At 40.8% G+C, this 24,974-nt stretch overlaps 1 protein-coding gene across 1 annotated transcript in view; it reads left to right on the forward strand.

Annotated features, from left to right (window-relative positions):
- Positions 1 to 24,974, forward strand: part of shank3a (SH3 and multiple ankyrin repeat domains 3a) — a 196,371-nt gene that overhangs the window by 117,765 nt on the left and 53,632 nt on the right. The window contains 9 exon segments of the mRNA XM_039807776.1: positions 1,585 to 1,662; positions 2,164 to 2,230; positions 3,129 to 3,358; positions 3,583 to 3,752; positions 13,034 to 13,215; positions 13,609 to 13,632; positions 15,933 to 15,971; positions 16,412 to 16,438; positions 18,012 to 18,080. Coding sequence (XP_039663710.1) covers positions 1,585 to 1,662; positions 2,164 to 2,230; positions 3,129 to 3,358; positions 3,583 to 3,752; positions 13,034 to 13,215; positions 13,609 to 13,632; positions 15,933 to 15,971; positions 16,412 to 16,438; positions 18,012 to 18,080 — 886 coding nt within the window.

The raw sequence follows: 24,974 nt of genomic DNA on the forward strand, positions 1-24,974 counted from the left end.
CACCATTAGAAAGGAAGTATTAATCCGTTGTTTGTACCAGTATAGAAACAAAGTGTTTCCTACCAGGGTGGAAACAAACTTCCTTTGTAGCAAATGGATCTACTAATTGTTGCACCAGCCTCATGTATCTTTAAAGTAATCTAAGAGTCCGAACAGTGAAAGCTTGAAATTCTGTGATCAGGGCTTCATTTTCAGCAGGAGCTTAGTTTTCTTAGGTATTTACTATGCTTTATGTATTTGCTTGAATTATTCTGTATGTTTGCACATAATTCTTCACGCCTAGTAATAATATTCTTTTGGCTTGAATCATGATGAGTTTAATGGGTTTGTTTAACAAAGGATTGTTTAACGTTACCTTTTTTTGATCTGTGACTAAACTCTGGGTCCTCTAGTTCAAGCAGTTCAGACAGTCCTCTAGTTCAGTAGTCCTCTGGGCTGTTTTCGTACCAGGCACTGATTAATTAAATGCAGTAAAAAATACAAGAGTTCAGTTACAGCATACAGTGATATTACAATTATTTGATTTTATGTCAAGTTCAAACTCAAGTTTTTAAGTTTAGTGAACTTTGTTGCTCTCTAAATAATTGTGTAGTTGTTCACTTTACAGTATGTCTGATGTTATTGATATTCCTGCGGATTAGTTCCTGTTTCTTTTCTTAACCACAGCCTTTCTTATGGGTTGTGTATATCCATTCTGTGATCTTTTTTATACCTGCTCTTTTGTTTGATACATACACCACATATGTCTGGGAAAGACTGCATGGGCACCGAAACACTGTAGCAATATGCCCCACAGTGACCTTTCACGTAATTTCCTTTTCAATAAAGCAGTGATTTAATTCAGTTTGGGAATTTCTCCACGTGTAATAATCTTATAATCAGTTCAGGTCAACATGACAATAGTCTGGTCCAAATACTGTCTCGTTGTGTGAGAACTTTTTTCCAAGTGTTGTAGTCTGCACTTGGCTTAAGGTGTATATGTGTGTTCAATAGTGCATGTGTGTGTAAGACAGAGAGAGAGGGCACTCACTTTGATAGTACCAAGGGTAGGTAAAAGGGATTTATGTAAAAAATAAGTATTTAACTAATTTCTTCACTCTAATTTTAGCTCTGCAAACATAGACAGCAATCACATCAAGCCCAACTCTGCTGTTAAAAACAGAAAAGTGTCAATGTTTGAATAATGATAGCCTTTCATTACCTCCTCATGAAATATCAATTTAATCCCCGCTATATTCCACCCAAATCTAAATAATCTTTACGTTAGGTAGATTGTGGAGAGGGGGCATCCTTGTTCGTTCAACACTGCCTCTAGAGCTTCCACTGTTCTTAAACAGCACTCACACTTGCAGATGTGTGATCAAAGGTTGCTTGTGATGCTGTCTCTGGCAATAACTGTCACACTGCACTGCACTGTCTGTTTATAAGTGTACACAGTACCACATGATATTTGTCTTTTATAAACCAAATGGTCCAAATTATATAAAGTTTTGTTTTTCAAAATTTTTTATATTTTAAGTAAAACAAATAGGATGACATTTAAAAGTCCTAGCCAAACACATTCATTACTCTGTTGTCATTCAGGATAGCTGTGCACGAGTTATCCTGTTCCGGGGGGCCAATAAAGAGATAAAGAACTACAACAGCCAGACCGCCTTTCAGGTATGTGTGGTATCCCATAACCACTGCATGTTACTGTGTGTATTATCCTACCTTACATCTTTGACATGTCAGAGCTGAATGGATTGAATGACTGCTTTTTACAGTACACAGCCCAATTCTGCTACATTGAATATGTTGATTGCTATTAAAATTTAAGCAACTTAACAGCACCCAGCCCTGCTGGCTTACCGTCGTGGTATGTGTCTGAATTCCAGCCTTCCTGGTTGATGAAGTCTCTGTGAAATTGATGTTGTGGCTGTTCCACACAGCACCCAGAACATTGCCACACATACATATTTTACACATCTGCCACAACAAAGGACTAAATATGTACATGTACACGTATTAGGGGAGTAAGTAAAAGAAAAAAATAGATCTATTTATCTTCAATTGTGTTCATGAGTTGTTTTTTTTCATAGAATTTAATCTTGCTGTTTCACACTTTTGTACTTATGTGTTTGCCCCTTTCCCTTCCCTGTACCCCTGTCTTTTCTCCTCCAGGTGGCTATTATAGCAGGAAACTTTGATCTGGCTGAAATCATAAAGGTCCACAAAGCATCAGATGTTGGTAAGTTGACAGCAGTGGTAGAATATCACCAGGCTACCTCTGTGTTGTATAGATTTAAACATGAATGCAGTGTCAGGGAGACATCAGACTAAAGAATGAGTGAGCATAGTGGAGATGCTCAAGAAAAGTGATTATAGGTTATATACAGAGGTGTGGGGAAACAAAGGGAAGGAAATGGAAATCTAAGGGATGTGGAGAAGGTTTCAAGGGTTTATCGGATCCCTGATGAGTTGAGCAGTTACAGGAAAACTCTGCCATCTAGTGTGGACAGGATATAATATCCCAATTTATAGATTGTGAAATGTGTTAATCACATATTTTATCCTATTTTAAAAATAAACAGTATAAAAAGGAAATTGCATGTAATGTTTGGAATTATATATAAATATAATTTTGCCACTCCATCATTACACTATATATAGACTTTACCCAGGCAATGTGCTGGTAATGTATGTGTGAACTTAAACACACATTGTTAATGATTTTTGCAAGTTTAAATTTTTCATGAAGATAATGTTTAATTCACAGCTAGATTCTAAACAGCATTTCTTATTCTGTATTTGGCTCTTCATTCTTGATTAGGCACTGCCGTGATTCAATAATCTCATCTCTAAGGTTTTGCTGCAGTACCATCATCACTTGATCCATTGTATTACTTGATCCTTGTCTAAAAGTTTGCGGATAGTTTATATCTGTGTAAAAATGTTGGCAATTAAATGTATTATCAGCCTACTGTCAGATTAGTGCGACCTAGTAACAGGCTTTAAACTTATTTGAGTGTCCGTGAGACGTGTGGAGCGTTCTGTTCGTTGTGCTTGCTCCAGTAGCTTGATATGATATAGTGAGTCTAGTCTTAAGAGGTGCTCTCGGTCAAATGTGTCTCTCTCTCTCCTCTCAGTGCCTTTCAGGGAGACCCCCTCCTACACCAACCGTCGACGGGCGACGCCTGGCCCCCTGCCCTCGCCACGTTCTTTGCTCCGCTCTGCTAGTGACAACAACCTGAACGGGGACCACGATCACATCCACGGTCAGGTTCCCAGAGAAATTCGTGGCCGTCAGGGCCACTCCCCTGTCCCCTCACTGCGCAGTCTGCCAGCTTTTGGGCAGCAGCACAGTAGTCTTGGAGAGGTAGGATGGAGCTTTGAGGCTGTCAAGTTGTAATTCAGTTGTGTCAGTGTGTGTGCACATATAGCATGGAATTCAGAGTAAACAAAACAAGTAAGGGAAAAAATGAGAAAACAAAATGACATAATCTCATTTTATATATTGTCTCTTTTGTAGTTTTTGTTGTTACACAAAGATGATTGCAGTGTTTTACGCGTGCATATGATACTTGTTCTGCTCTGTGCCAGAGCCGTCACGGAGAGCTCCCTGACAGCAGTCTCCAGAGTACAGGCAGCTCCAGATCCTCCCATTCCCGCTCGCCTTCGCTACATCACATGCATGAAGAAGACAAGCCGGTGCCCAGAAGGTCCCACAGCCATGGTTACCCTCATGGACACGGCCATCGTGGAAGACTCAGGTCTGTAAGATTTTGTTTGTTCATATGTTATTTACTCATTGTTTACTTGATTACTCAACTAAACACGTTTTTAGAGAGCTTTGTAAACAAGCAGATCTCTTTCTTCCTGTTCCTAAGTTTTTATTCACACTCACCAGTCTCGGTAGCTATTCACTTTTAGTAGATAATCTGTGATTAGCCTTGTGATTAAGCACCTACTTTGATATTTAAACCAAATTTCAAAAAGCAAAAGGCCCCATGTTATGTGTCAGAGACACTAGTTAGTCAGCATGCAGCATCCTGTATCTTATTCCATCTGCTACCGTCTGCTACTGGTGATACTGTAAACATGACATAACATCAATCAGTGCAAAATGTTGTTTTATTATTTATACATCAACCCCAGGCACATATTAAAAGTCGTTTTCCTGTCGAAACTGTACTTGCAACCTGCCCAGAATAGTAATCTGTAAAAAGCATAAACGGGGAAATGAATATGAAAATGTATAGATATATAGTGGCTGATTGAAACACTGCAACTTATATTTGCATTTGGTGTAGCTGCTGTGTGGCCCGTGCTCCTGTCAGGGTATGAGGGCAATGGTCAGTGGCATGGTGTGTGTCTAGCAACAGCCCTGTTTATGTAACAAGCTAGATTTAAATACAGCATTTTTCCTGCAGGGAGAACGGTGGCAAATTATATACCTCAAATCTGTGTGTGTGTTTGTTTCTGTGTTTGTATGTGTGAGCATGTATGTATAGCCACATGGGTGCTTGTACAGTTCAGAGATAGACGGATGGAAAGCGGCTTATAATGATCACCATGGGGACCAATTGAAGGCTGCCAAGCTGTGAATGTGTTTGTATGTCAGTCTGTGTAAGAGAGAGATTGAGAGACAGAGGACACATTCTGAAATTAGAGCTATGAGTAATTTCATTGGACGGGCCACTCAGTTCAAAACAGCTTGTCACCCGATTGATAAATAAATCCACGGATGTAGTTGTGCTGCTGGGGTGCTGGAACAAATCTCCTCCCTTGTATACTGAAACATTAGACAAGCTGCACAGAAAACTAGGACTCTGATCACATCTCGGGGCGATAGATTTAAGTGGTTTACTGACACTTGGTTTGTAAAGCTTTTTATTATGATCATATGTCAGAGCAAGATCACCTACGTACAGCACACACCTAATGTGATTCCTGGATGCCACACACTGTGTTTGTTTGTGTGTGTGTGTGTGTGTGTGTGTGTGTGTGTGTGTGTGTGTGTGTGTGTGTGTGTGTGTGTGTGTGTGTGGTGTGTTTTGTTGTGTGTGTGTGTGTGTGTGTGTGTGTGTGTTTGGGTGTGAAACAGTCTGATGTCTGACAGGGGAATTGCATTACAGACCCAGCTCCAGCCGTGCTCCCCTCTCCCTCTACTACTCTTCTGTCACTTTACTCCATCCATCAAATACACTCTCTCTCTGTCTCTCTCTCTCTCTCTCTCTCATTCACACACACACACACGCACACACACAAACACATACACACAGTGAGTGCCATTAATCTACTGTATGGTTTGCAGCCATAGAGCAGTCAACATCCTTTATTAAATCATGTAACATGCCCACATCACGCCACATAGAAACTAAAGCTCTGAAGAACTAAATCGTATAGGCATCGTTTTCACAATCCTAAACCGAATTATATGAAGTTCATTAATACATTCACACAGGAGTGTTTAACCACCCTCCATCTCTTCCTGTCAAATGTTGTGCCCCATTATGGTAGAAAACTAAGTGCATCTTCTTCTGCTTTACCTGGCACTACATTAGCATTAATGTTCACTGAACAGAGATAGATATTTTGCTGTCATTGTGCTCTTTCTGTACAAGGTTACAACAGGTTACAACTTAATAGCCAGAGTGTGGAAAAAGGAAAAAGATGGAAGTGAAAAAGAAAACGGAGGATAGCAGGTTTACTATGTCCGCTGTGTCCTGGCCTAAATGGCCTTCTGTACACAGGGAGTTGAGACCTTGTTCTTCAGTGTGTTTTACTCTTACATCAAGTATTAAAGTGAGGGAATGTATAAAAAGGCCAAAACGAGCAGCTGGTCTCCATGGCCAGAACCTGCACCCAAGTGAGACTGATGCTGTCCTTGAATATTTTCCCTCTAATATTTTTCCCTCCCTCTCTCTTTCTCTCTCTGACCTTCTGTCTATGCCCATGGTAACTCTAGAGGCATTATGAGTACCAGGGGAGTGTGAAATTAGCTTGGCCGGTCAACAGCCCGCCCAATGGCAGACTCCAGCAAGTTCCTGTGGAACTCAGCATCACTTCCGCGTGTGTGCAGTGCTGCCAGGGTTCAATAGCTTGGCCAGGCATCAGCAGAAAGTTAAGATGGAGACAGTAGAGAGGATGCAGTTAGGTCAGAGTGGCTCATTAATAATAGATCACGAAGGAAAACAAACAAAGATGACCAAGACAGATTAAAGCTTAGAAGTGTGGTAATAACAATCTCTCCAGCTGATGCAGTTGACAGTATAATAAGACAGGAACTGGATGTGGCAGAATTCTATTTAGAAAAAAGCAAATTTGTCATATGTGGTTAATTGGCAACTTACCATGATGTGCTTTCAATACAAAGAGATAATTAATCATGAAGGGGACACTGTCTTGACATTGTCAGTGTCTGAAATTGTGATATTGAGCTGTGCAATTTAGGACTAAGTTGTCTTGGTTTGGAATAAAAGTTCTGAAGCTGCCAGATAGACAAATATTACAGTATGTTACCGAGCAGAGTATACCAACTATTATCTTTTCCATTGTGTCATTTCAGTTTTTCTACAACAGTAAAGCATGGGGGAACACATAATTCACATTTCAACCAACTTCCTTTGCAATTGTCAAAGTGGTATGAGTATTTTATTAGGTACAGTAAAAACAAATATTACACACCATCTGACTGGTTCGGGCAAGAGATGGATATGTAAGGTTTATCTAAGAGTCAAGTTTATTACGTAAAGCACCGCCAGCACAGCTACATAGCCCACATAGCCAGGCCATTGGTTGTACAAAATGTTTGAATGTCAGTAAAAGCTCAAGCTACCCTTTATCTGAATAGTGTGAGAGGAGATTTGGACACAGGGCCAAATTCAAATGAAGATTCAGTCACACAATGTTACCTGAAACATGTTGTCATGTAAGGTTGTTGTGGTAGCTAGTTCTGTCAATGTGCAAGAACTTGTCATTAACAAGAACTGTGTCATTAACTGCTCATGTGCTGTAACGTGATGCCTCAAGTGGTGTAAAATGCCAACAAACCCCAACATGGGGGTGTCCCGTTCCCTTCACCTTTTAATGCTTTGTTTGTTGCTGTTCTCCTCCCCTCGTTTTGACCCCATATCCCTCCCTCTTTCTTTGCATTAGTTACACCAGTGGCTGTTGGTGTAGATTATCCATGGCGTGTTAACACAGCCAAAGGAGTGAAGAGGAAAGGAATAGGGAGGAAGAGGAGGAAGAGATGAAGAGTTGAGCTTCAACTGCTTCACTTTTGGAGAATCCACATCAAAGGGGGACACAGTAGTATTGGTCTGTGTATATAATTCACGTCAGAGAGTGATGCTGATAGTTTAAAACACTGATGCTGTCTGCACTGGCCAGGTCACACACAATAAGTAAACAATACGGTTATGTCATGCAGTGTAGAGCTCTTCTTAAGTGTTTCAGCAATTTACAATATGTGCAACTCACGTATTAAATAAATACCAGGTCAGAATGAACCCCAACAATGTGGATATGGATATACAAATAGAAGAGGCTCCTCCAATTGTGGTGACTGCCTGTAACTGCAGGCACAGAACCGTAACATGCAAGTAGCTTCAGTACTACTAACCACTCTTTAGCATCTTCTGCCACTCATTTCGGTCCAGGTCGTGGTAGCAGCAGTAGGGTAACATGGTAGCCTTGATGTCCCTCTTGCCAGCCACATCCTTGAGCTCTTCCTGGAGGATTTCAAGCGTTCCCAGGCCAGATTGGATATGTAATCCATCCAGCGTGTTATGTGTCTGCCCTAGGGTCTCCTCCAGTTTGATGTGCCCCTGAGGTTTTACTTTGAGCTCCTTCTGCATAGCTAAGTCCTTTACCTTGTCCCCCAGGAGGAGCCCAGAGACCCAGGCGAAGGAAACACATTTTGCCTTCTTGTATCCATGATCTCCTTCTTTCTGTTAGTTCCCAGAGCTCAGAGTTGGAACGTAGATCAACTGAGAGCCTCGCCTTTAAGCTCAGCTCTTTCTTCACCATGACAATCCACTACAACACCTACATCACTTCAGGCGCCGCATTGATACACCTGTGAGTCTCAGATCCTTGCTAACCCTCGCTTGTGAACAAGCCCACAAAATACTTAAATTCCTTCAGTTTGATTAGGAGTGATTTGTTTATGACTCTCTTAGAGCTGTATTCAAGCACTGGATGGCTCAGAGCATGACTCTGGTTCCCCATATTCCCTCCACACACCCACAACACACCCTGAGGGACTTTGTCAGAAGCCTTTATCAAGTCCATAAAGCACTTAAAGCCTTTTGGAGCTGGAATGCCTTTTCACCAGTCTATAGACATAGGCCCTGTTGCTAAACATCAAGATAAGCAGTGAACATGCTATCCAAGCCATGAGACTATAGTTAAAATGCTTATTAGGAAGCACTTCCTTTACACCATACACTTAGATACGTTTTCTAATGCACTATGTCAGGACAAATGTAAACACACAAGTGTAGAGTAAATATTTTTGTGTAGGTGAATATTGTAGTGAAAAAGATGCCAAAGTATACAAATGTTGTCAGTATGGGCAAAGTGGTTTGTTTATCATCTCCTTTCTCAAATTGAGGTGGAGTTTAGGGTTATTTGTTGATCACACCAATTGACCCTTTCTTCTAATTTCACTTAATGAAGCATACGCTGTCCATATACAAACAGGTTTGCTGTTCAGAACCTTAACATGTTCTGCCCAGTGAGTCCACATTCTACTTCCACCTTGATAGCCATGAACACTCCCACATTGTGCAAGAAAGAATGAGAGAGCATATATTCATTCAAGTGCAGAAAAGCAAGGACAGACTGATGACCATTAGGATGCAAAATGTGATGCTGATTATGACTTTGTTTAAAATGTGCTAATCTCCCTTTAGATAAATGCTAATTGAGTAAAAAGCCATTTACCTGAGAAGGCAAAGCAGTCATGTGAGAAAATGCCACACTGAAGCTACTTATTTTGATAGCATCTGTGTAAATGGCATTTTGTGACATTTGCAGTTGTATCTTCAGAGTTATGTAGGCAGTTAATAGATTTTGACTTCCAATCTGAGGCAGCTAGACTCATTATTGAGCTGTTCAAATGTTAACCTGTCTTTAGTGGTCTCATTGATCCTAATCAAGCGTCTGATAGCAGGCATGTCCATGTTATTGTCTTTAGACTTTACTGATAAGGGCCACTTATCTGGAAAAATGTCACATTTCTCAAAATCTCGAAAACACAGATGAACAGGTGAAAGGCACGGCATAAATGAGATGCAAGTGTTTGCTCTCTATTTTGCAACTTTTTTTAAACCGCATTCCACATTATTTGTTCGTGGTTGCTTTGTATAACTCACAACTTAAAGTAAAGATATATATTTACGAAAACTGAACTTTGTTTGAATTTCAGTTCTTTCCGTTCTGACTCATGCTATGAAAACCAATGACGTTTGGTGAAACCAAACAACAAATCAACTAACTCATTCAGTAGCTGTAGTGCACTGTTTTTCTACTTGAATGTGTGAGATGAGAATATAGAGAGAAATCCATGTATTTCAAGGCAAATGATTTATGACAATTGACTGTTATAGAGATCCAAGTGCCTATTATTGACTTATCAGTGCATTTGTTGGTTATTCTTTTTTCCTTTTATTGATAGTTGCCATCGTTACAGAGGCAGGGCCTGTGTCCTAGGAAACGATGGAGCTTTTATAATAGACTGCATTAGAACTTTGTGTTTGTGTGTGTGTGTGTGTGTGTGTATGTGTGTGTGTGTGTGTGTGTGTGTGTGTGTGTGTGTGTGTACTTGTGTGTGTGCATGTAACGGATCCTACATCTGAATCTTGTAAAAGCTACTTATAATGAGGCACAGTGAAAGAGAAGAAATGAGAAAAAAAGATACAACATAGGAAGCAAGAAAAAAAAGCTGTTGCAAATGTAGCACAAGTCTGCAAATGAAAACGGTGAATCATGTCACCTTGCAAAATTCATCGAGCGAGTGGCATGTTTAAATCATAAAACTGATGCCTGACCCATTGGTTCCTTATCGAAAAAATAAATAGACATCATGTCGAACTACAATTTATATATAGATCTAGGTAGAATACTATTTCATTATATATGAAAATATGCATGAAACCTTTGCAAAAATATCAAGACAAACAATTTTGGAGAAAGGCAAGAACAGTATTCATCATGCCCCTCTTGAGTGCAGATAAGAAATAAATCTGAAATCCTTGAACTTTTTTTCACTATAACAACAAAGAAGAGTCAGCTCTTTGCTCTCATTTGGTCCTATTTCAAAGTGACTGTACATATCGTTCTGGTAGACCGACCCAGTGGGCTGTTAAACTGTATTACAGCCAGAGGGTATGTAATAATGTAGAAGTGATATCTAAGATATAACCATCTTGTGGGTGGGCCATGATACTAATGCTTGCAAAGGGAACTTTGACTATATAGAGTTATAGAACATCCTACGGAAATGCTTTCAAATGAGAAATGGTCAAATCTTACATTGCAAATGTAAAGAGAGCAGAAAATGAGATAGTAGAAATGTGATCAAATTGATAAATAACATTTAGTCATTTTACAGTTATGGATGTTTTTTTGAATTTCTGATATCTGATCTATGGTCATTCAAATGTCATTCAGTATTTTTATCTTCTAAAATGTTAAAGTGTAGTTGCCAATGTAAGCCTCATCCTGTGAAACACAAACATGTCATTAAAGACATAAAGAGAGCAGGAATCATCTCCACCACCTCCCTTCTGTCTGACACATAGATAGCATGTGTCAACCCAACCATCATCATCTTAACTGCAGGGTGAAATGAGGTCAAGATGTATAAATACAGTAATCTCACGCTAGGTGTATGGTGTGGCAGAGGTGTGTGAGTGGAGGAGGCAGATTTGAGTCATTGAAATAGATATCCTTTATGGGATCTACTTTTTCGGCCCTCTGTGTCACTTTGACATAGCCTCATTTCACTGCTTCTCCAGCCCTCCCTCCTCTGTGCTGTGTGTGCTGCTGCCTGATGCTGCTTAGACATTAACATTCGGCAGCCATCTCGGCCCCTCAGTCCCTGCGGTAATTGGAAAGCCGTCAGCAAGCCGTTGTTTCGATAGAGAGGGGGACAAAGAAAGAGAGGCTGTGTGAGATGGGGAGAGCAAGAAAAGCAATAGAGAGTTTGGGAAAGAAAGAGACAAACAGGGCTTGAAATGAGGAAACGGGTGAACAGAAAAAGGTAGGAAGAAGGGTAAAGGGCACATGAGGTTTGAATCAGGTGAATAAAAGAATGATGGCTATAAAGTGACTGATACAAAGTGCCGGCGAATGAATGGCAAGAGACTGAAAGAGGTTGAAGGTGGATAGACCGATATGAAGGGTTTAAGAGAGTTCTAATCTTTCAAGGAAATGTTGCAGAGACTAGCGTCAAAGTCCCAGTTTATAATCAAGTTGTAATATACACAAGCACACTCTCAAAGCAGATTCCAGACCAGGTAAACATCTGATTTTATTAAATATCTTTGTATGTATATATATATATATATATACATACAAATATATTTAATATATATATGTATATGTATGTACATGTGTTTTAAATCTATGCCGAAGGCTTGAGAGAAAGCTTAGACAACACGAGCAGCAGAATGATGCTGAATACAACTTACACAGTGGTGGCAAAGAAGTGATGAATGAAGACTAGGCGGAGCTCTGCTGCTGCTGTATTAGAATTCTACACCGAGAGAGAGAGAGAGAGAGAGAGAGAGAGAGAGAAAGAGAGAAGGAAAGAGAGAGAGTGAAGATGCAATGCGAAGAAATGTTAAGAGGGTGAAATGGAAGCAAAAGAATGAGAAAAAAGAAGGGGATTCAAGGCAAAGGGAAAGAGGGAGGAGCGACAATTAAACCAAATGGGCTGGTGCTTTTTGCCCCCCGCCCCACTGCACACAAGCACACACATACATACACACACACACACACACACACACACACACAGATACTCTCACAGCTGCCTCAGGGAGTCATGGCGCATGCACACTTGCAGACAGACAGGCTGGATGAGATCAATCGTGCTCTGGGTCTAGTGTGTGTATGTGAGTGTCAACGATGTGTTAGCAACATGCTGGTTGTGGCGTATGCCATGCTAGCGGAGGTGCAATGTTAGCAGAAGTGGAGGGGGCTGTCTGTGTATGTGCCTGTGCGCACGGCTAGAATGCACATAGAGGGCTTGTGGTGTGTGAGTGTGAGCGAGCCGTCAAAGGGGAGGGGAGCCTCTGAGCGCAGCAGCGGCAGCAGCAGCGGCAGCAGCAGCGGCAGCATTGCCAGAGTGTGTGTGAGTGTGTGTGAGCGGTGTGTGTGTAAGGGGTGGAGGGGAGAGGAGAGGCAGACACGGCAGGACTCCCAGGAGAAGGAGCGGGAGTCGGGGAGCAGACCCAGACTCTGTCCTCCACAGCAGGAGAACCAGGACCCTAGGACTTGGCAGGATCTGTAACCCAGCCTGGAGCAGCTGGAACTAGGGACACACAGGGATCTCTCTCCCTCTCTGGAGGTGGCTTCTTTTGGAGCCCCAACTCAGGATGTGTTTGACTAAGGGGGGCTTCCAGACGGATCTGACAGACCCACACAGAGAAGGAAACAGTGCAGTCCGTCTTATCGTTAAACATTTCTGCTTCTACCTCGGTTAGGATGCGGGGCAGAGGGGAGAGATAAAAGGAGAGGGTAAAAGGGAGCAAGAAGGATATTGTCTGTGCTATTAAAGAAGGAAGAGAGGGAATAAGAAGAGGACGAGGGGGAGAGAGTGGTTGGGAGGAGTGTACTCTCCTCTCATGACTCTCCCATGGAACACTGACTGTTGACTGTTGATCGGCAGCCACTTGGACTTGTTTATGAATCCCTCCCCGGTCAGCATTACAACCAGGGGGTGTCACCAGGTTGCTGTCCCGCTGACAAACATGTCGGTGACCACAGGCTTCAGTTACCAGCTCCCTGGAATCACCACAGTAACATATGTGTTTGTTTACAGCCCTGGCTCAGTGCAGCGAGACCCAAGCCCCCCTCATCACACGCCTCCAGCGCTGATGGGCCCCCGCGGGCCCAAACGGAAACTCTATAGTGCTGTCCCAGGACGTACCTTCATTGTGGTCAAGCCCTACACGCCACAGGGGGAGGGAGAGATCCAACTTAACCGTGGAGAGAGAGTCAAAGGTAGGTTGTCTGCTATTATTTTTCTACATCTTTTATTCCCTCACTTAACCTAACACTGCAACTACTACTACTGTTAATGTTCTGTATTTCATCGCCACTAGTTATGTTTAGGATCTCCTGTAACATGTGGCTCTCATGACCGTCAGAGCTGGTTTTGTTGCAGATTAAAACAGCACACTTCTCAGATCCAAAGCACACCATTACTTCACTATGTTTTTGGCTGCAAAGCAGTTATGTAATTACTCAACCTGGAAGTCATTTCAGACATTGTGAATTATCATTTCATCCACTTTGTAAATGTGCTTTTTTCTGCTTTACACAAAGGTGCTGTGGCTTCGCTTTTATGTGTTTGTGTGTGTGTGTGCTTTTGTCTCCATCCATGCTTCACTCAAGACTATGACTGTAATGACATGGAAGGTAAACTCCATAATATTCTTCTCACCCTGTATCCCTCCCATACACTTCAGTGTGTCAACCCTACACATACAGTGTGGCAATTAGTTCATGGTCCTGTTTGAATCCACTTGAGATATGTGTACAATCTCTATATCAATCTGTGATTACTTCAAGGAGAGGACATGCAAATTCAAACAGGTCCCGTGTGCTGTTGGTTGTTGGTATGCATACACACACACTCTGCCCTTCTTCCTCTCTGAGAGTGCATTCCCCTGAACATATACTGTAACTGCTTTTCTCCCTCATCTTATCACCTGTCCACAGACCCCCAGCTCCACATTGACCCCACACCTTACATGCTGCCACTTCACATACATCACCATGGATCAAACCCACATTAGCCTAATGAAAACAGTTCCCTCATGTCCTCAGAAAGGCCGGAGAGAAAGAGTGGCTGCACTCATGCTGAGACCTCTCATGTTCCTTTCAGGTCTACAGAGGCACAGGAAGTACAGATTAAGGGTCAATTTGGAATTTCAATTTGGATTTTGTGCAAACAACCAAAACACACACACACACACACACACACACACACACACACACACAACCACTCGTATCTCTTTCTCCCTCTTTCTCAGAAACATTCAGCAGCAAACAACACACAAACAGTTGTCTAGACCTCTTCTAAGACCCCTTCTCTCTGCCTGGATACATACAGAAGTATTCTCACCCCATCCTAGATGCTTCTGTGTTCCAGCTTCACTGACCTTAAAAACATTTACCAGTGGACCTCCTCCTGTATGCTTTGATGCCTCGTCTTTATAGTATTGTGTCTTTTTCATGGAAACTCAACTGTCATTTACGCAGGAATTACTAATACAGATGATAAACAATTTAGATTCAACAAATCAGACTCATGTTTTTGCTGACCAAAACCAAATGATAAAGCATTGTCTGAAACAGCGATGCATACTGATGTTGACACAAATGTTATCGGAAATGTGCTAACTCAACAGCAGCCAGTATGCCTCCATCTACTGAATGGATCTGCCGTCACTGGCTTTTCTGTCGGTGCAGCTGAATCCATAACCCTGCCACTAATGTGAACACACAGTGTTTTGCCGTTCTTTCATGTTGGCCATGCAGGAAACAAGCTTACAATTGCATGGCTGCCAGCACCATGGCCCAGCCAAGTAAACCATCTGGCTCTGTTATGCAACACTGACCATCATAACCATTACTGTGCTGCATTCACTATGCTTCTGTTATCCTGGGATATAAACTGAGAAATATGTCATTGATGTCAACTGGTTGTTGAACAGTGCTGTAGTCCTAGCAGGTAGAACTGCAACAAATAGTCGACTAATTGAGTAATCGCTCGACAGAAAAATAATCGCCAACTATTTTTATAGTCGTAGTTCGTTTATATAATTGTTTTCACATAGTAATTTTTCATGCAGAAATGGCAGAAAATGCTGTTTTCAGCCCATTAAATATGGACAAGTCCTTTGTCTCATATTAAACTGGGGTTAAGACTAACAGAACAAGACATGTAAAGATATCACCTTGGACTTTGAGAAACTGGGATGGACTTTTTTCACAATTTTCTGTCATTTTATAGGCCAAATGATTAATCAATAAACCGAGAAAGTAATCGGCAGATTAATCGATAATGAAAATAATCGTTAGCTGTAGCCCTACTAGCAGGGAATGACCAGCCCTCCTGGTACTCAGAGGCAAGGCCTGAGAAGCCACTTCCTTTAGGAATGGATGACCCCTGATTTGATACATAATGCATTTCATCTCATCTGCATTCATAAATAGATGAGTTGTTAATAGTAATAGGGCTCATTTGCAATGGAGGACAAGAGGAGGTAAGGCAAGTGAAAGAGAGGGGAAACGATAGGAGGATTTATTTATATTTTCCTTTCTTATTCTCCTGATTAAGGTGACAAACAAATAAAAAACATCTAAACCTTAAGAGATTTCGATTAGCTTCAAGCCACAACTATTTTACACGTATTTGTGTGTCAGTGTGCATGTATGTGAAGTAAATATCAACAGAATTGTTTGTACCCTGACGTAAACTGCGATACTCCTTCAGACTACAAATATATTGATGATTCAGTTAATAGTTAGATAATTAGCCTCATTACACCCCTAACCCCCAAAAAAACACACACACACACACACACACACACGCGCGCACACACACACACACACACACACACACACACACACACACACATACAGACATACAGTCACTCATACACTCATCTCTGTCTTCCTGTTAATGTCCTCACACCCTTGTGAATCACCAGCTATTCCAGAGGAGCATATTTATGATGAGATCAGACTGGGTAAATCTCACTAAATGATTTGTCTGTTTGTATTTGTGTGTGTGTGTGTGTGTGTGTGTGTGTGTGTGTGTGTGTGTGTGTGTGTGTGTGTGTGTGTGTGTGTGTGTGTGTGTGTGTGTGTGTGTTAGCATCCATGCTTAAGTTTGTTAAAGCATTTAAGCTTTAGCTTAAATGTGTATTAGCTCACCTGTTAGTAGGACAGATTGGTGGCCTGTTGAGGCAAAGAATATTGTTTGTCGTACAGGGAAAGAGGTACCACACTGTGTAGTTTAATAAAGACGATTGATTTTGTTCTAATGGTAGACATACTTTAGTTTTTAGCAGTAGACTGTAGCACATTCCCGGTCAAGTGTGTTTATAGCAAATCCTTTTTTTAATATAAGATTATCAAAGCTTTAAGAATTTCACAATATGATGATTTCTTGTCAACTTCTTTTTAGTGACGGAGGACTATCTGGACTCCAATGGTAAATACAGTAGAGCATTATAGCAAAATGTTCCATAGCAGTTGGTTTTAGGTAAACCCCACAGCTGACCTTACTGGTTCTACACTGTATCATCATGTCACTTAACAACATAAGTCGGGCATTTATTTCAACGTGAAAGTTATTGTGATTATTAGTTGGTTTTTGCTTACTGCAAGATATTTATCACAATTTGAGTGGAAAACAATTTTTAAAATTTAATGAGAGTAAGCCGTTAAACCAGCTTCATTTTGCAGCTGATGACTGCTTTCAAATTCCAAACCTCATGTTAGGTAAACTGAAGGGTCTTCTAGGGCTGGGCAATATATACATTTTCTATTGATATGATATTGATATCGATGAGGCTAGATTTCACACACATTTCAACACAACTGTTGTCTTTTCCTGGTTTTAAAGGCTACATTACAGTAAAGCGAAATTTTCTGAACTACCCCACTGTTCTAGCTTTTCTATTATTTGCCTTTACCCACTTAGTCATTATATCCACATTACTGATGATTATTCATCAAAAATCTCATTTTGTAAATATTTTGTGAAAGCACCAATTGCTAACCCTACAATATTGCCGCAATATCGTTCCCAAGGTATTTGGTCAAAAATGTTGTGATATTTGATTTTTCCATATCGCCCAGCTCTAGGGTCTTCCTCAATTATTTATTGCTTTTTACACAGCATGATCGATTTCTTGCAATGACCAATAGCCAACTAAAACTTAAAAACTCCTGTTAGTTATTTAATGTTAAGATTCCCCATAACTGTTAGCAGAAATATTCAGTATGTAATCCATGCTGTAGCAGTATGGAGGTATATTGATGACAATTGATTTGAGAGAGCACAAAACAAATTCTAAGCACCTCTCAGTCAGCAAATCCGATTTGAGCTTCTAGGCATTTGAGATTGTGTGGATGTGCACTGTAAATTTAAGTTCAGCCAAATTCTGGAAATCCAACTGATCCCCTTACTGTCGCCTAGTTTATTCATATCGGTATGTTGGATTTGCGCCACACCTATTCTGAACATACTGTCATTCTGATTGTAATTTTATCATAATTTTCTGTTTGAACCCTTAGTTATTTTAATTACATATGGAGTTGGATCGATTACAGTAAACCCTACCACTGCATATCAGGCTCATTAGATTTCTGAGCAGCATTTAGCTCAGCGGTGACAATGAGCCTCATTCTTAAATACTTTTCTTATAATGGTTAAAATTATTCCACAAAACGGACAGTAAGAAATAAAATAAAAAACTACACTAGTTACCATGGCCACTATGATATAAAGCTATTAACTACTTAGTAACTAATTTTAAATTAAGTTGACTCCCAAATTGACTCTGCCATAATGTCTTAAAAAATAATAATAATGTGATTCTAGTCATTTACTGTTAATGTATTAAGTGTAGAAAGCCAGTATGTATGTTTAGGTTTGAGCATTGTATTTTTATGAATTTGTTTACTTGTATCATTTTACAGTAATTAAGTATTTACTCTATAATGAAAATATGACGCTATCTTTTTAATAGTTATGTATTAATTCATGTGATGCTTTATAGCTGACATCCAGTATAATGAAGACGAAGAGGATTGTGCCAATGACATTAATGATGATGATGAACATGAAGGTAAAATGTGCATAAATAATTTTTATTTTTGAAAGAAGGATGACAAAGTGGTTAAAACTGTAAATCAACAAGGAGGCAAAATTCTTTACCATTCTGCTACCACAAATAAATGATGTGAATGTTGCAGGCTTGTGTTCTATGTAGTGACTTCCACGATTTATTTACAAGTTTACAATTTAGATCTACTGTGTGAAACCAATTAAAAAAAAGTAATCTGTGAGATTGAGATGTGTAAGGGGAAGGAAGACTTTTTATGGTTCCACATTTTCATCCTTCATTTTCACTTAGACTAGCACTGATAGATGCACATATAACCCCCATGAGCAACAGTAGATGGGCCCTAAATGGGTGCTTAGTTTCAATGACTGAATCAAATGCTACATTCCCCATGAGCATGTGTTTTATCCAACCAGTTCCTCCTCCAATATGAAGAACTGTTTGGAAAAACTCCCAGTCTTTATTCTGTGATTGTCAGTCCATTGGTCTGCTGTCTGAGATCAATGTCTCTAGACAGCCTTCGTCTAGACAAACAGCTCTGCTGTCCGCCATTTAGCAGGGTCATGTGTGTGTGTGTGTGTGTGTGTGTGTGTGTGTGTGTGTGTGTGTGTGTGTGTGTGTGTGTGTGTGTGTGTGTGTTGTGTGTGTTCTGTCTGTGTGATCCTTTTGGTACACTCCATTAACAGGTCACTTGCGACCATCCCCCCACCCTCTTGCATCCCCTCTCTATACTCATTCCCCTGCTCACCCCAGTGCTTGTTTCTAGTCTTCCCCTTTATTGATGTAATCTGATCTCATCTTCCGGATGGACATCTCTTGAAAGGCCACTTACTATCACCATGGTAACAAACAGGGACACACAGCTTTTTGCACACTTGTGACCCCATCCAAACCCACAATTGCAGATACAAACACATTCACACACATTGTACACACTTGCTCAAAGTCAACACACAATTGCAGGTGAAAAGGTAACACACAGGAACACAAAAACCATTTCAAAGGAACAGATGTGTGTATCAACATGCTGGTTCCCCCGCTGGGAGCATTAACTGCACGTTCAGGACATTCTTCTCCTCAACAAGGTGACACATTTAAGAGCATGCTTCCGTAACAATGTATTACATCTCATACACACCCACACACACACACACACACACACCACATACACCTTCACCAAACGCCATTATAAATCTTGCAGACAGCCATGAAAATGAAACCAGCACAAGTAACGTTGAGATTAGACATTCACAAACATGATTAATGGGGTTTGGCCGCACCCAGTGTGTGCAGAATATTAACACTGCTATGGGCAGTGGAGGATACCTGGACCAACTATACCGATACACACACACACACACACACACACATACTGGGTTTTAATGGATTATTCCAGGTCTAGCTCCACATGTTTAGAAAGCAACTATTACTACTGTTATGATCTCTGGGAATACTCACAGTAGCTCAGCCATGTACGTACTAATGCTGGTATACTGATCACATGTCATAGAACTGCAAAAGCTTTCTGTTAAACCCATTGTCTGAAGGTATGCTTCTCTTCTCATGTCTTTCCAACAATAGCTACACATACTATATGTGTTTTGAACAAGGCCAAGAGCCAGAAGATTTTAAAAATGAAGCACTGCACAATGCATTATGTTTTTGACTACAAAAGTTGCTATTGTTAAGAGTAAAATGCATATGCATCTGTCTGTTACCAAGCAACAGGTGCTAAGTGCATTACAGCTCTTGTATGTTTTTTCCAAACATTTTATTCATAGTGGTTTTGCATACATATTAAAACAAGGCCTACAAATAAAATACATGCATACACACACACACACACACACACACACACACACACACACACACACACACACACACACACACACACACACACACATATATACATTGATAGTAACAGTAAGGTGCTAAATACAAAGAAGAGAGACTTCTTTGATGTGTTGTAACACCGGGGTTCCCTATTCTGAAGGATTTCCAGACAGTTCATATATCAGTCTTTAACATGCAAAATGCGGCTGCCCATCAACTCCCTTAACTAGGTCCCAAATTTGGGGGGCTGAATCAGATTTCCATAGTTTCACAATGCATCTCTTGGCAAATATCATGCTGTACGCTAAAGCGTGATTTATGGTTCTGCAGAGGCTCTACGCAGAGCTTTTGCCGTAGCCTACGTATGTGGCCTGAAGTTTATAGTTGTGTTGTTGTGTGCGTCAATCTAATAGCAGGGCCACGTGTTTGTGTTTGCATGTGTTTGTGGGGAATGTGTTGTAGAGCAAGTGAGAGAGTGACGTGATTAACTTCGGAGCGAGTGCTGACTCTAGAGGCATAGTGGGAGAAGCAAAGTGTCTTCCCTGTGCTTTCTGGCCACGGTGGGAAATATGTAGCAGGAAAAGTTAACCCTCTCCTACGGCGTGGATTTAACGCAAAAGCATAAATCAGGCTTAAGGCTGTGCGGGCGTTGTGGTCTAATTTTTCCAACCTAAGTAAAGCAGTTTTAGGGTCATGGGATAAATTATATTTAAAAACAGTTGAATACCATTGGAATAGGAGAGACCAAAAAGTATGGAGTTTTGGACACGTCCAGAAATGGTGGGCAAAAGTACCCTCAGCAACTTTGCACCTATTGCATAAAGGCGAGAGATCACGAAAATTCTGTGCAATTTACCCTTAATTAATGTAATGTAGTCCATGAATTACTTTCAAATGGATCTGTTGGTATCATCAAGTATCATCATCAATTTCGATGTTTAACTCTTTAATTTGGAGGTGGATTTTTCTAGTTTGCTTGAGAATATGAAAGTCTAGTGTCAGACTTTGTGTCTGACACTAGATTTCTTGCTTCTCAAAGGCCCAGTAGAGGCTTGAACAGCGATGACATGTAATTTTAAGACAGAAATGAAAATGATCAAATTATGCCTTCTAAGAAACAATATTCTTTTACCTGCATATTTTTTTACACATATTCCTCCATTTTATCTGCTACTTAGAAAACAGGTTGGGTGAGATATTGTGTGCTAAGTGTTGACTTTAGACTATTTAGACTACCATTTTTAGCCTCCAACAGTGAGCTTGAGTTGAATTAATTAGACTTCCTCTCTGTCTGCTAGTTGCATGAAGTGTACCGTACGCGTGTGTGGGTATTTCTGTGTTTGTGCAAGTATGAGCATCTCTCTATTGTTGCTTGCATCATGAAGTGTGTATGTGATGCGTGCACGTGTGTAGATTTGTAAGTGAATGTCTGCCTCTGTGTGTGTTTGTCTTTGAGCAGCACAGTGTAAGTAATTGCCTCCCACAAGTTAGATAAACAGCATCCTTCAAGTATTCATCTACCAGCTGTCCTAATATCCGAAGCACATATGGGAGAAATGTCTCTCTGTCTTTCTCTGCCCTGTCTGTCTTTCTCTTTCTATCTTGTACCTATTCGCAAATGCATGCACAGACACAATATATATCTTTTTTTGATCAGATATACACTGCTTATACAGGTTTAGTGTTTTTGATCATTTATTGTTGGGTAAACATTCTGCAATGTGTGCCTTCCACTCATTTACTTGCACTTCATTAACACAATGTGAGACCTCATTTAGATCAGCTATATAACCTTTGAGGTCAACAGTGTTGAATGCATTTAAAGTTGCTGTACAGTATGACAGCATCTAGAGACGTAGCTACCAATTGTTTGTTGTGATTGTGATGTGTCTAAAGAGAACCCTGCTGAACATTCCTTAAGGCTGAAACAGTAATAGCACCCCTTTTGCACACAATTTTACACTTGTAGGCTGTTTCCCAAAAGCACCCTCACCTTATTACTCATTACACATGCTTACTACCTGCTAAATACACCACGTAAGTCAAATGTTACGCTCTTCTTAGGTATGATCCATAGATGTGAAAAGTGTGGCTACAAGATAGGTGAATAAAAATGTATCATTCCTAAAAAGCACATTTTAAACACGCCCCTCACCAACCCCTCACGAGGAAACCCTGAGAGCCCACAAAGATGTAATAGCATAGTGCCGTCTGCATTGGGGCATTGGAGGAAGGAGTGTGTTGGCAATGAGGGTTTAGAGCGTGTATGCCATGTTCCCCAGGAGAAATTATTATTATCACAGTATGGACCTGAGGCGAGTCAGTTTATTAACAGATTTCACTCGTTGGTCATTAATAATGTTCAAAGCTGTGTGTGTGTGTGTGTGTGTGTGTGTGTGTGTGTGTGTGTGTGTGTGTGTGTGTGTGTGTGTGTGTGTGTGTGTTTGTGTGTGTGTGTGTGTGTGTGTGTGTGTTGTGTGTGTGTGTGTGTGTGTGTGTGTGTGTGTGTGTGTGTGTGTGTGTGTGTGTGTTATTGATACTGGACATGCCCAAGGCAAGGACGTTGATGTCACAGCTAACCTTCAGCTATCCAATCAGAATGGCAGTGGGGTGCAAAGTCCCGCCTACGCACCTACCTGCTCCCTGCTGAACACACCACCTGTCCTCCTGTTACACTCTCATCCTCTTTATATTTTTGTTGTCCAAACGTGCCAATACGTTGCACGCTACCTCACAGGATCATCCCACACTTACCCTCTCATTGAAATAAAAACACATGCTTGCCGAACATACATGAATTAGTTAATCAGTACATGAATAAACATGAACAAGAAAACTGCTGCATAAACAGGAGCCATTGACTGACACAGAGATACATATTCAACAAAACACTGATATGCTTTTAATTTACAATCACTTTATCATGTTCAATGTGACGCACACTGTTTGAGTTGGGCACGCTGAGAACAGCGCTGAACTGACTGAGTGACTCCAGATGGTTGTTAACAACAGGCGTAGTTGTCCTGCACAGTGACAACCTACTCTGCCGTCGTGGGTGTGAAAATGCGTGTGTAAAGGTCATGTCCTTACCCGGTAATGTCAGGTAGAGTAGCTTTTAACACATTTTGAAAAACCTTGTGTCTTGACCTCTTATTGTTGAGCTCTCCCTCCAAATACACGCAGAATCTCCCTGAAAAAACAACAACAATCAAACAAGAACCGACACAGTTTCCTTCGAGATTATCCTTGTTATTAATGTCCTTTAATTCAGCCCCATGATGACCACTCGCCAACCTAACTCACATGCATCCACATGCAATTTCAGTCAACATTTTTGTCATGTAATAATATCTAGCGGAGGCTGGAGCATGGGCGCTGCTCAGCTCATTACAGCATGTTCATTTATCACGGCATAAACACCATCATTTATGTGTCACCCTCACTCGTCAATCAAACGATTAGGTGTGTGATTAACGACTCAACAACAAACAATCTATCACTGATCTATTAACAATCAACAGACAATCAATGGTTGGTCTACAGTTAATCAGTCACTGGCATACTCTGATGGAGAACTCCACTATTTTCTGTTCCTTGTTGGTCGGTGTACCATGTGAAAACATCTAGATATGATTTTGTCATATCAGTATGTGTCCATGTTTTGATGGAGATTTTTTTGCATGTGCTCATGCATACATATTAATGATAATTTAAGGGTGTCCCCGACTAAGAATTTACATAGTCAAATCTGATTGGTCAAGTCTTGCCTCAACTGTGATAACGCTGTGTGTAAAGTTCCTTTTGTATGAAAACATGCAACCGATTAGGACACAGACATAAAAAGAGTAGCTTCTTATTGTATAAGTAGTCTATATCCACGACGTTCCACTTCCGGGATTGCTCCGGTGCTGGCGGGATGTCACTCTTTTCGGCCAGATGTCCGTTACCTTGCGCTTTCTTTGTGTTGTAATTTTGAACTTTGGTCGATTTATGAGGACTATGGTTAACTGCTCCTCAGATCTCTGCAGGGTAAATCCAGACTGCTTGTTTGTCTGTCGAATCTGAGTGTTCTGTTGCACGACTAAAACAACTTTTGAACGTACACGTTCCACCAAAACAAGTTCCTTCCCGAGGCTATTTTGCAGCGGCACTGTGGCTCCGTCCGGCACTTAGCACCTCCCAAGACGATTGTGATTGGTTTAAAGAAATGCCAATAAACCACAGCAGTTTTTCTCCCATCCCAGAATGCTGTGTGGACTAGCCAGACCCTCCACAGCGCTGTGGAGGAAGGTCTGGCAAGGTACTGTTGTATAAGTGTTGCAAGGGTGTAGAAGATTAATTGCAAGTGGTCTGGAGCGCGTGCTCGCGTGTCACTCAAGCAGTCAGCAGCTGGCACGCACTGCCGGTGACGAGAAGCGAAGCACACAGAGCAAAAGTCGGCTGTCCTGCAGCGCTCACTCTATGCTTCTTTTACAATCCTTTTGTCATAATTAATTTTTTCTGCCGCAAACGTTGCTTCGTTGTATATATCGCCGTGGCTTGCTAGTCTGGTGTGCAGGATTTGGTGATCATGGGGGCAGACGGATCATGCCTTACTTTGTAACATCTTTTGCTATTTCAAAGTGTACCCACACTTTAGATTTTCTTTTCCCAGACATTTTCAGTTAAAGGTTTAAATCCCTGCTGCCAAGATGCTTCTCCATCGGTCACGGATCATGGAAAGTGAAACTTTAATCTGTCATGGGGCTTTGTTGATTTACTCACGCACTTTAAAAATATTTATTAAAAGCTTCTTTCTTTGCACATTTAGATTTACCGCATTATATGTTGATATTTATATAATAATATGCTGTATATTAACTTATTGGGAGAAAACAGGTAGTTATATGTAAAATCCGACATTGAGCACCCCTATATAGCCAAAATGGTATGATTCTCATTTCATAACACCTCTGCAAAGATTCGACTGTGAGATTGGCAGTCGAATCATGGTCCTTCAATCGAAGCATCGAATATTCAACATGGCATCATGACTTTGCGTAAACGTATACGCCACTTCCCTAA

This window comes from Perca fluviatilis, chromosome 8 (assembly GCF_010015445.1).
Source record: "Perca fluviatilis chromosome 8, GENO_Pfluv_1.0, whole genome shotgun sequence".
In the NCBI taxonomy this organism is placed as follows: domain Eukaryota; kingdom Metazoa; phylum Chordata; class Actinopteri; order Perciformes; family Percidae; genus Perca; species Perca fluviatilis.